The 13,862-nt window shown below is 34.7% G+C and overlaps 1 protein-coding gene across 1 annotated transcript; it reads right to left on the bottom strand.

Annotated features, from left to right (window-relative positions):
• Nucleotides 1-540: 540 nt before the first annotated feature.
• Nucleotides 541-2,381, bottom strand: LOC126714231 (GATA transcription factor 21). The gene is made up of 3 exons (XM_050414272.1): nt 1,950-2,381; nt 1,449-1,826; nt 541-1,116 (listed from the first exon to the last, which is right to left on the bottom strand). Exons 1-3 carry the CDS (start codon nt 2,151-2,153, stop codon nt 778-780), a joined length of 921 nt encoding a protein of 306 aa, XP_050270229.1. The 5' UTR covers nt 2,154-2,381; the 3' UTR covers nt 541-777.
• Between the last annotated feature and the right edge of the window lie 11,481 nt (nt 2,382-13,862).

Below are 13,862 nucleotides of genomic sequence, written 5' to 3'. Positions count from 1 at the left end.
TGTTATATATATAATATATTGTCATACTACAACTTCATGACTCTGGATGTCCGAAGACTCCGAACTCCGACATTTTCTGAGATAATCATAATTAAAAGCTACTTACTCTCTTTAGTTGACTCAATTTTTAGGGCACAGAAAAGCTGAAACCCTAGTGCGAATCATCACCATCATGATTGATAGGCCAGTTCAACAAAGAGAACTTGTTATTACTTGTGTTGTTGCTTTCTTTGGCCAAGAGCCATGCTCTAAAGTCCAATATATAGCTAACCCCAACAGTGCTGTCAAAACCACCATTAAGTAATATCCACAACTGCTGCATGTGACTTTGGGGCCGGGCATCCATATTGTTAACATATATTCAAAAACAAAATCATTAATAAGTGATTATCTACAATCATTAGCAAAAATATGAAACCTCCTTTTGAGTTAATGTTATGAAATGGAAGAACCCTAATGTTAGCTCATCAGATCAGCACCAATATATGCAATATAAATAGAAAACTAGAAGAAGAAAAAAAAAAATAGCACACCTAAACAAGAGTCACAAAAAAACTTTGGATATTTTATTATAATAAATAATATATAGATGAACAAGAGACCCCATTATTTGGTTACCAACCTGTTCAAATCCACCATATATAGCCTCACAAGGTTACAACACAACTTTATTTTTTGGTTTTATTGGATTTTAGATCCTCGCATCCTCTTTCCCACTCATACAGATGTTCTCTAGCTCTAATATATCTAAAATTGGACTACTGATAGTTTGAGAACTCAACCATGAACAAGGCCATAAGATAAAGCCATTAGCAGGATTGCAGCTTCCTTCTCATCTTGAGGGAAAACCCGTTGAAAGGCTGAATTTTTACTCAAGCTTATTGCGAAGTCCTCGAAGCAAACCTTCTTGCTGCCATGATCTGGGGTATTGAGCTTGCATTTTTTCTTGAATTTTGGAACATAACTTTTACTGGCTCTCTTATCCTTGTGTTGCACCTTAGTGCTCTTCATAGATGGGGGGTTTGTTGCAAGAGTTGTGCCATTTGCTGCTGCTGCAGCTGCTGCCATGGCCCGTCTAGCCTTCCTTTGTCGAATTCCACACGCGTTGCAAAGCGACTGCACCGTGATAATTGTACAAAAATGGGTAAGTTTCACATTTTCAATCAGGCGGAATAATTTAAATTAATTAGCATATGCTTGGTTCTTAATTATCTCTTCACAACCGCTCTCTAACCCGGCCGGATAATTGGATGGCAATTGTGATAGCTAGACAACATTGATAATGAACTCTTAAATCAAATAGCACCTCTTTCCCTTCTAACAATAAGGTTCAAGAACAATCAAGTGCATATCAGCGCATGTAATTATAAAAATTGAAAAGAAAAGAAAAGAATATATTTTTCGCTATGTCAACATGAAACCTGAGACGAAGCATATAAAAAATATACCTTAGGTCCTCTGGGACCACTCCTCCAAAGAGGGGTCTTTGTTGTGTTACAATCAGCACAAACCCTAACTGTGGGGTTGTTGTTGTTGAAAGAATTGTTGCTACTGTTGTCAGTCTTTGCAGGAGCCATTGGTTGCTTCTGATCTTCAAACTTCTTCATAGAGTTAAGTGGTATATCCGCATGACCTGTTTGTTCTGAATTTATCATCTTCCGCATCATTCTCATCTTTGAGGGCATCCACTTAACAGAAAAAGTCTCACTTTGATCTTCAATTTTACTCTCTTTGTTCCAAAAACTGAACTTATTTTCACTGTCACTTTCATTCTTCAGTGATATATGATCACATGATGATCCACCATGCGCAACAAGTTTATCAACCTAAAAATTAAGAAGACGATGCAAGTATTCTCAGACACAAAGCATTAGAAGTAAAAATTATAATTAAGTACACATATTTGTATATAAAGTTCAAAGACACGAAATCATACATATATTTATTACCTCTTGATAATTTTGGAAGTGGTTTAATGCCATGTAGTAACACCCTCCTTGATCTTGTGCTGGGTTAAAGAAAATAGGGTTTGAAAAAGAAGAAGATGAAGAAGAAACTTGAGGTGTTGCACTTATTAAGAGTTGGTGGTGTTGATCTAGGTTAAGCTCTAAAGGAAAAGGAGAAGGTGGTGAGTTATGATAAGGAGAAGTCATGAAGAGAAAGAAAGAGAGACGAAAGGATTGAAGGAAGGACAAACACCTTTGCTGATCTTGTCCTGTAAAGGTGGAAGATGTTTGAGATGAGGAAGATTGAGAAAAAAGAGAACTACAAAATGCAAAAAGGGCCTGTATGATAGAGTGGTAAAAGTCTTTTTAAAAGAGGGGAACCAGGGCAGACAGAGGGCCTAAAGCTATAACTATTAGACATTCTCGTGACCTCATGACAGCCAAACAAACAAGTTAAAAGAGACAAACCACAAAGAGATGTGTGGGATGCTACTACACGTACAGTACACATCTCATATGACAAAACCCTATCTCCAAAAATTTCACCCCCACAAACCCTAGTTGAAATAAATAAATAATTATATTAATACAGACAAGATTGGATGCTAGCCACACAATAAATTATTGATGTACTTACACATCTTAGACTAATCATCTAGGTTCTGAAGGCTGTCAAGAGACTAAAAAATGGCATGGATACATGATTAAACAATTTGGGTCGTTGAAAATGTTTTCCTTGCGCGTTTCTTGTGATCATTTTTTTGGTGCATCTATTTGTCAAAATGTGAATGTAATTTTGGCAAAATGTTGTTAATAGCAAAATAAATTAATCTTTTTTATCATATACTTTTAACATGATGATAATTTCATAAGTACAAGTTCTTGTAAAGTGAAGAGTAATGGTCGAGGTTCAAGTATTTTAAAAAAGTTTCATAGTTCGCACGCATATACTTAGATTGGTTTAGAATAGAACTTTTATCTCATATCAAAAAGAAAAATTAATCTTTTGAAGGAAATAAATTATAGATGTGAGGGTTTTAAATGATTCGAATATTTCTAACATTTTTAAAAGCGAATTTGGATGTTGAATGTCCGAATTTCACTTTTTCCTCTTTTCAAAAGCAAATCCAAATGTTCAACATTCGAAGCTCCAATGTTTTTTTTTTTTACTCCTAAGATGTTTAGTTAACTAATATCTAGATTCTACTTTTTACTTTCTTTATCAATGCAAATCCAAATGTTGAATATTGAGATTTCACTTCTCTCTTTCTAACGGACTCTATCTCTAAGTATTAGGACACATTTGATATGCTATAATAGATTCTTAAATAGATATTCACATCTGATCATGTGAATATGAATTGAGGTAATATGATAAATAAATTGGTTGAAATAACTCCAAAAACAGAAAATATATGGCCAAAAACACTAAAAAGTATAAAATAGTAAAATATGGTTTTGGCGATGCAATTGGAAATCTATTGATAATAACAAAATAGATTAAGTTTTTGTGGTTTGAAGGGAGCAAAATATAGATTTGAGGAATCTAGATATTCCATTTTTTTTCTAGGTATAAAAGTGAATCCCGATTCTAATTTTTTTTTTCCCATTCCCCAATCATCTCTATCTCTTTCCATTTTTACCTTTTCATTCGGTTACTCTCTTTTTTCTCTCTAATATTTCTTAAGAGCAGGTTTGGTACATTGAATAGATATTACATTTTAAGTCACAATCTTCTCAAAATAAATAACTTTCTAAGTAACAAAATGTTCTCTAAGGAAAATGGGCACAATCACTTCCACTCATTGATGGTTTTACAGCATTGTATATTTTCTTCACCGTAGATGTGGTTTTGGTATCTAAGAACAACAAGGGAAATCGAAGCATTGTCCAGATTAGAAGAGATGGATTTGGATGGCATGGAACCCGACAGATCCTCACCTTAGTATTGCCAAAGGCATTGAATGCTTGTGCAGCTAATAGTTAGTAGTGCAGGCAAAGAGACATGTTCATCACCGTCACCACTGTACTACTTTTGCTATCATCAACCTGGGTCTTATTTTATATATATATATATATATATATATATATTCCATTCAGTTTTTGTCCATAATTTATTTAAATATATGATTGAAAGGTAATTTTTCTTTTTCATTTAAGTTACTGGATTTGGGTGAGCTGGTCAAAGCTCGTTGAAAAAAGAAAGACCGATGGGCCGGGACGAAAACATTGGGCAGTGGCTGACTCAAAAAGAAATAAGACAAAGGAAAAGTTTTGTCAAAAGCCCCAAACTAGGCAATTGCAAATAAAAATACAAGAAGAACCCAACCAAAGGAAGGCATAAGTTTTTGACTTTTTAGTTGGAATTTGGTATCAGGTTTGGATTTTTCTTAGAATTTTACCTTTCCTATTTTCAAACCTATTATTTCAGAGATATACATGATTGCAAGCGGCGATTATTTCTCTTTCTCACAAGAGCATGTAAGTAATTTAAATGCAGCTGGGTGAATTTGAGAACATGAGTCATGTCAACGATCCCTGCCGAAACACTGGAATGAAAACCTAAAATAGAGGAATAACCTACTTCCTAAGCTTTAATTGAACCATCTAGTAGGATTGGTTAGAGGCACTCCGAAACTTAACAAGTGTGTTTGGTTGTAGCCTGGAGGTGTTTTAGGGAGGCTGGAAAATATCATGAGAATAAAGAAGAAAAAATTCCAGTTGCTCTTGCTAGGTAAGGGAAGAAGGTAGGGTGGGGGAGTTTTTTCTCCAGGCTCACAAATCTTTTTCTCGTCAAAATGGAGAGAAAACACGGGGGAGAAAACTTGAGGGAGACAAAATGTCAAGATTTTTCCTACCTTTTCATCCTTTTACTTTTAATGATAAGAGCATAATAGTAATTAATTTTCTATCATTACATTTTTTTTCCATCCTCTACCAAATACACATGGTGGAAAACACAAATATTTTCCATTCTCTCATATTTTTATCCTCCCAACCAAATAGAGCCTAAGTCAACACAATAATTATCAAAAACCTTCAAGGGTAAAATTGGAAAGTAACATTAATCTGGAATGTATACCTTCTATGATGGTTTGAGGAGGTATTTGTAGAGTTTTATGGGTGTGGTTGGTAACCATTTTCCTATAAAGTGGGAGAGGTTCCGACTACGCACCATCTCCTTAGGTCAGCTGTGAGGATGTGCTCCTAGCATACTACTTCCAATGCTATAAAGTGATGACCTATTTTGCTGTATTAATACAAAATGGTGATAGTTGGCAATCTTGTAAAATAGCGGAAGCTCAAATTATTAGGATTGATTGCAAAAATATTTTAGACCTAAGAAAGATCTCCAAATTAACAATAAGAACGAAGAAAATTAATCCAAAAGAAAATAGACACAAAACATCAAGAATTACGTGGTTCGGCAATAGCTTACATTCACGGGCGAAGACGAACAAATTTCACTACAAAAAATTTGGGATAATACAAATTTGTGTAGAGGCATTCTCACAAACCCAAATCCCATATATACCCAAATAGCTATCTCTCACAAATACAAAACCAAAGAACCAAAGGTTCACAAATATCAAATACGAATACAAAATATCAAATGCGAATTGTGCACAAACCAAGGAGAGAGTCACAAATCAAATCCAAAAGTTGCAACACACCAAGAGAGAGCAAATCTCCAAACTGCGGAACCAAAATCAAGCGGCAACATACCTCTCTCACCATTCCAAATTGCAACTCACAAATATCAGATAACCAAACCAAGAGATCAAGCCTCTTTTTCTCACACCACTCTCTCTCTCTCTTTAATTTTCCGTAATAGCACTACGCTTATATAGGAGACTTGAGTTGGCTAGCATATCTAAAACAAAGAAGGACAAGACTTTTTTCACGTACAAAAGAAGAATCACTCCTATTCCAAATTGAACTCAAAATCAAGTGGTAGACAAAATTTCTAATAGAACTTGATAACTTCAAACAACAGTAACCCAAAAGGAATAAAATTCCTTTCTTATCCAAATCCAACAAGAAGTAGAACTCCTAATTCAAGCCATATTCTACAAATCTCCACCTTAGCTTGAATTCCATCAAGCCTTACAAACAAAATTTGCAGACCCCCAAATATAAATCTCTAACAAGTTTCCACCTTAAAAAGACATCTCCCAAACCACAAATGCAAAGCGCTCAATCAAATTAGAGCCTAACCAAAAAAACAAAGTGCAAATTATCCAAAATTACTTCCAAATGCGCCAATGGATGCCAAATGCACCTAAAGATGGTGCCAAATCCAAAAAATAAAGTGCATATCATCACAAATGAAACTTCTCCGTCACCTTCACCAAAGCCCCTACGGGCTAATTCAAATTGCAAATACTAGAAATCCAAGCAATGCTTGAACTTGTGCAAAGGCTTAATCACCATGTCACCACCAAAATCAACATCATGATTCCTACCTCCAAAAGAAGCAACCTTAATAGGCCCCCACACATCAGTGTGTACATAGTCAAGCATACCCTTAGTATGATGAACTATTGTATCAAACTTGACCCTATTTTGCTTCTCCAAAGCACAAGGCTCACAAACTTCAAATTTGCAATTCTTGGCACTCTCAAACAAAGTATTAGCATTGGCATGCTCCAAAAGTCTAATAATGTCTGAAGCAACCTCCCCAATCGCTACTCCACCTACAACAATACTCCTTTTAAGGAAATACAAGTTCCTTCGACGTGTGGCCATCATCACTACCAAAGCACCATGTAGTACCTTAACAGTTCCATTCTCCATAGCAATCTTGAAACCCTTAGATTCTAATAAACCAACTGAAATGAGATTTCTTTCCAATTCAGGTACATATCGAATCTCATTCAAAAAACGAAGTGTTCCATCTTGCAATTTCAACTTGATCTTACCTTTCCCCAAAATCTCACAGGTTTGATCATTACCCATAATGAATGAACCAAGTTCAGACTCTTCTAGGTTGTAAAACCATTCCTTCTTCGGACACATATGGAAGGTGCAAGCTGAATCCAAAACCCACTCATTTGAATGGCAAACAAATGTTGAACTAATCAATGCAAAATCAAAATCCTCATTTCAATCATGTGCTACATTTGCATTAGAATCCCTTTTGTCCTTGTTTTGCAATAAAGGACAATCTTTCTTCTAATGCCCCTTTTTGCGACAATCGGCACACTCATCTTTTTCAAGTTTCTTATCATTGGACATGCCCTTAACAATCAAAGCCTTAGTCATCGTGTCCATTTGAGCTTGCTTATCTTTTTTACAATACTCATAATTATTCAAAGCATTAGACACATCATCATACTTAATCTCATCTTTTCCATACAATAGTGTTGTAATTAGATGATCATAAGTATTAGATAATGAATTCAATAACAAGAGAGATTTATCCTCATTGCTAATATCAACTTCCAAATTTTGCAAATCAGCAAGTATTTTATTGTAATCATTCAAGTGCTCAGACATAGAAATACCTGCACGATATTGGAAATGAAAGAGCTTCTTCTTCAAGTAGAGACGATTCTCCACACTCTTGGTCATATACTTGTCCTCCAATTTCTTCCGAAGCTCTTTGGCCTTCGTCTCCCTCATTACAAAATACTTTGGATTCTTGGCCAAACAGAAACAAATGGTGCCACTAGCTTGTCTATTAATCTTTTCCCAATCCTTGTTCGACATCTCTTCAGGTTTGTCTTCCAAAGTAATATCTAACTCATGTTGGACTAAGACATCCATAACTTTGCATTGCCACATGCCAAAGTTATTCGTTCCATCAAATTTCTGTACTTCAAATTTGGCATTAGAAACCATCGTCCTAATCACCAAAGGTTTTGCGAAAGACTCTGCCAAAGCTTTTCGAGAGAAATCTGCTGAAGATTTTGTAGAGGAATTACCTGACATCTTTCTCCCCAATAATCAGATCCACGAACCAATCATCAAAATATCCAAAGAGAACAAATCCAAACACGTAGGTAGTGAACTTTGGCTCTGATACTAGTTTGTTGTAAAATAGTGGAAGCTCAAATTACTAAAATTGATTGTGAAAATATTTTAGGCCTAAGAAAGATCTCCACTAACAATAAGAACAAAGAAAATTAATCCAAAGAAAATAAACACAAAACAACAAGAAATACGTGGTTTGGCAATAGCCTACATCTACAGGCGACGATGAACAAATTTCACTATAACAAATTTGGGATAATACAAATTTGTGTAGAGGCATTCTCACAATCCCAAATCCTAAATACACTCAAATAGCCATCTCTCACAAATTCAAAACCAAAGAACCAAAAGTTCACAAATACCAAATGCGAATACTAAATACCAAATGCGAATTGCACGCAAACCAAAGAGAGAGCCACAAATCAAATCCAAAAGTTACAACACACCAAGAGAGAGCAAATCTCCAAACCGCAGAACCAAAATCAAGCGGCAACAAACCTCCCTCACTATTCCAAATTGCAATTTACAAGTATCAAATAACCAAACCAAGAGAAAGCCCATTTTTCTCACACCACTCTCTCTCTCTCTAATTTTTCGTAGCAGCACTATGCTTATATAGGAGACTTGAGTCGGCTAGCATATCCAAAACCAAGAAGGATTAGGCTTCTTTTCTACGCACAAAAGGAGAATCACTCATATTCCAAATAGAACTCAAAATCAAGTAGTAGACAAACTTTCTAATAGAGCTTGATAACTTCAAACAGCAGTAACCTAAAAGGAATAAAATTTCTTTCTTATCCAAATCCAACAAAGAGTTGAATTCCTCATTCAAGTCATATTCTACTGGAAAGGGCAATTAATGTTGACAAAATGGAATAAAGGACCTTCCTTGAGCACTTCTTTTGAGGTGGGGGTTCTCGGTCATTGAGCTTTAGGTGTCATTGACCAAGATCCGACTAGGGTCTTGGCATTCTAGGTTTTTGGTCTCGTTGTGCCATGTGTTCCATGTTTACAAGGGTTTCACTTGAATATTGATGAATGTGTGAGAATGTTGCTTCCTAGACCGTCCCGGGATTAAGCGATCCTGGGCTAGACTAGCCTGGATAGAACCTTTGCCCTAAGGGTTTGTTCAGGGACCAAATGAGTCGGGGCTCGGAGTTTTTCCTTCTAATAATTTTTCTTATGATCCTCATATAATAAATGTTTGTGCACACTAACCTTAAATAATAATAAAAATCTTGCTATTGGCGTACATATTATATATAAATGATCGTATTAAAATCATTTATCTTAATCTGGTGTATTATATTGAAAACTATCATTCTAAACAGTAACAAATTTTCTTTTTCCAAGAGCTTTAAAGTTTAATATGATTGCTTGATTCATCCTTTATAGAGACCTTAACTTTAAATCTCTATTCCCCCACTTATTGTACGGAAAATGTAAGTAACAATTTCCCTCTCAACCCTAAGAAGCTGCTTGGCATATAATATAATTAGACCAGTTAAGTTAATAACTGAGGTTTTAATTATTTTTAGTTTAATATCATTTTTGCTTCAATATTTTGGTTCAAACAACCAAAGATCTAATTTAAACAAATTGTATGTTAACTAAAACTAGTTCTAACATGATTCTAGAGAAACAAAATATGAAATGAAAACCAATTCAAAATTGAATTGATTTATTTTTGGTTCAGCTTGTATCAGAATTGAACAGATTTTATAGTCTCCCAAACATGCACTAGTACTAAATATTTATCAAGAGAAATGAACAACTTGCTGAATCAATAATCAATTTTATTAATTTATAACAAAGGCTAATAATTGTGTCATTTTTATATAGAATAATGTAGGAATGACGTGCTGTCAGATACATAGTGATATTTCCCTTATTGATCTGTTAACACATTTTCTTAGAAAAAAAGTATAAAACTGATTAGTATTTTACCTATGTAAAAATATTTTCATTCCAGCAATTTTCTTACTTTGATTGATATTAGACCCGGCATTTCTGTTATCATCAACAGTTGATTATGAAACGAGTTGAGGATGAGATTTGGTGACAAGTTGGATGATAAGGCAAGGCAAAGAAGAAAAGGGTCCAAACAAGCAAGGGACTTAGAACAGAATAAGGGAAGAGAGAATTGTAGGGTCATAATCATTATAATTGACATATAACCAATTTTCATATCTTCACATTTTTTTCCTTAAATCCTTTAGTTATGTCCTTTCTATTGGCATTTTCATTTTCAATATGTCGTTTCTATTGGATGCATATGTTATGAACCACATATATATACCACCGGACATTTGGTCCAGGTGGTACTTCCCTAGGTAGTACCTAGGGGTTGAATAGTAGGGGTACCCTCCCTAGGTAGTATGCACATATGAGGGGTTCAAGTTCACAGTATAGGTTTATTTATTTATTATTTTTTTTAATATATCTAACAATGTATATATTGCTATATCATTTAAATTTTTGAATGACATAGCATTAGATACTCTTTTAAATTTTGTAATATTTAATTTAAAACTTATCCATTTCAAATGGAGAGATCCTAATCCCACCCATGGTGTTTATAAGATTTAATATTGGTGACTCCAAGTGCAATAATGTATTCATAATCATAATGCATGATCAACTATTTTCTTCAATTATTGTACTAATTTACGGAAAAATTAAATAGGTGAAGTCCAAAAGCATGGACCAAGCCCGTGTATACTTTCTATTGAGGAAGATATAAGAGTTGTGGTTTGGAGTGCATAAAACGACATTTCAAAAACTGTCCTTGAATTCCATGAGCAGCCTTACAAATTGGCTTAGAATGCTTTCAAGCCCATGAGAGGTACGTAGTGCACAAGCTAAGTTACACATAGAATCTCATTAATCTGTAGGATAAAAGTATTTTTCTCACCTATTGGCTATTAAGTTTTACACCAAAAAAAAAAGGCTATTAAGTTATTTGAAAATCCTACAAATGGGATTAGGGAACCTACAAAACGCATAAGCCCAGGAAAAACACACTATACAGTGGCCTAAAAACACACACAGGAAACTCCCTTATATCTAATTAGCAATTTGATGTATATCATCTTTCATGTATTTTCTTATTCTTGTACATCATTATCATAATAGGGGGGCGAAGACCCACATATGGTGTTGGGGATTTCACCAAATCAAGGAGTAACAATGAAACAACAAAATGAACACATCAAGTAAATAGAAATTAGTGATTGACTTGGAGGCACAATTAATTGCTATCCTTAGACAATATTTGTCCCCATATGCAAGTTACTAAAGGGTTTCTACAAACTTGTCCCCAGGATACAACCAACTTTATTGGGTTTTACAAATAGCAATTTTGGAGAATACTCACAGGATTTCTTGTGTTTCTTAGAAACTAACTGTTAGATTAAGATTTCTTGACCTGGTTAATTAATTCAATTACCCAAGTTGATTAATTAGGTTCAATTGCATGCAAATCGTGAAGGCACCAACAAATCACCAAAAATACTAAGTGCAGTGGAAAATAAATTAGACACGGTGATTTGTTGATAAATGGGGAAAACCTTGCAAGATAAAAACTTCATTGGGTGATTTTAAGGTCACCACTCTCAAGAATCCACTAAACAACAATCAAGCGGTTACAAGTATAAGGAATCTTATCAACTACCTTGGCCTATCCCAAAATACCAACCTACAGTTGAACCTTTACTCCAATACCCAATTGAACTTGATCTTGTAGTAGTCTTCTTTCCTTTGATGCACAAAACTCCAATTTATGACTAACCCTTTGTACGGATTCCAAGTATGTGACTAACTCCAACAACTTTAATAGATGTTGTTGGCTGCAAAGTTCTTCAATTCATCAACAATGAAGATCTGGAAACACTCGGTTACAAAACCTTATGGCGTACAAACGCAGTAGCTTCACAAAAAGAATATAAGTCCCTTGGTCTCTGTATCCATGTTTAGGGATGGCAATGGGACGGGGCGGGGTTTTGTCTTGCCCCATCCCTGTCCTGCATGATGGAGAAAACTTTCTCACCCCATCCCCGCCCCTTGGGGCCCTGCGAAACCCGCCCCACCCCGTAAAACTCTATTTTTTGTTAATTTGCCCTACAACTAGTACAATTTTTTTAATGAAACCTATTTCATTAATAAAAATATACTTGAAATTACAACTAAATTCGTCCCATCAAATCAAATCAATTCTTAGAAAAAATTGAATAATATATCCAAGCGTTTATAACAAGACAATCACAAAAAAAAAAAAAAAACCTCATAGTATAACACATAACAAAATAAAGGCAGAGAACCACATTGGATAGAATAAAATAAGCTAATATTGATATGTTTGTTTAAATAGTAAGGTTTTAGGGTATAAAAAATTTACAATTATAGCCCTTAGCAACGCAGGGCGGGGTGGGTCTAAAAAGTCTAAACCATCCTCGTCCCGCCCTATGGTGCGGGGCTAAAATCTTGCGCCATCCTCGTCCCACACTTTGTGGGGTAGGGAAAACCCGTGCAGGGTGAAGTAGGGAGGGGCGGGTTAAACAGGCCGGGGCAAAATTGCCATCCCTATCCATGTTTGACGGCCTTTAAAATAAGCCTTATATATGTCTAGGGTTATGAGAAAAGAAATCCCAAACAAATATACAAGACTGGGCCAAATTTCAGATCTGAAAATTCTGAAATTGTAATTCTCAATAGATCGAGCTGCTGTCGAGTTATCTATCGAGCTTCACATTAAATCTTGATAGCAACATTTGTCGAGATATCTATCGAAACTTAATGAACAGAATTTCTTCACTTGTTTCTTGGACCAATTTTCATTTTTTTAATATTTGATTTGAACAACATATTTCTTGAAGTACTAAACTTATCTTAGATCTACCCAATTACAAGTAAAGTGTATTTTGTCAAAGAATTAGCCAATTACAACAAAATATGACCCCAACACTAACTTTTGGGAGGGAAAAAGTAGTTATCAAGTGAATATAAGTTACTATTTATACCTAAATGATTATAACCCTTCAATAGATACCTTTTCATTTAATAGGTACCTTTTGGTCAAAAGGAACTTTTGTTATATATCCAATATGAAAGGTTATGTCCTTTCAATAGACACATTTCCATATATATATGGAACTTGAATTTTCACAAAGAAAATTCTAATACTCGAATTTTCCACTTTATTCATTTTACAAATGAATACTCCTCAACGTTATATCATTATTACAACCTATCCCTGTATATATACACACACACACTCACATATATATACAACAATCTTCCACTAGATTGTAATAATATATGTCTCACTTGATTGATATTCTATCATGCATAATAGAAGGTGTCTTTTAACTTAAACCTCCTTTTAGTGTAATTGCTCAAGAAATCAACAGAGTTAATGGTGGCTTGGTGCTTAAACCAAAACTCTTATATGTTGAAATCAGAAACAACACACACATGAAAACATCCACAACACATTTAGAAATCCATGTTGTTAGCACTATAATGGCCTTGTGCTCTTTCCGATTTAGTGAACATGTACAAGAGAAAACCTTTTTACTCTTGCTAGAAGTGGCACCACTCCTATATTCACAAAGGTGAAGTTCCTTCTTATGTCCTTATTACACAGACATTTATGATTTATGAACTTCATTAAGAGTTTAAAACTCATCCTCTATTTTCATCGTAACAGTCTGCACTAATCCATCTTGAATGAGATACAAATTTAGTGCTCTTACTCACCACATATCAATAGCTTGTTGTTTTCCTTTAAACCTCTTGGATTAAATCAATTCGAGGTTGGGTTCCCACTAATGGTGATTCTCTTAAAAAAAGGGGTTTTAGTCTCATTCCAATGGATGTTATCCTTACCAAGTCTCGAGATGCACTTCAGTAAATGACCTATTTTGAATTTACATAGGCAAT

Source organism: Quercus robur, chromosome 2 (assembly GCF_932294415.1).
Source record: "Quercus robur chromosome 2, dhQueRobu3.1, whole genome shotgun sequence".
NCBI lineage: Eukaryota > Viridiplantae > Streptophyta > Magnoliopsida > Fagales > Fagaceae > Quercus > Quercus robur.
The sequence above is the reverse complement of the archived record's forward strand: the minus strand, read 5'-3'. Positions and strand labels throughout refer to the sequence as shown.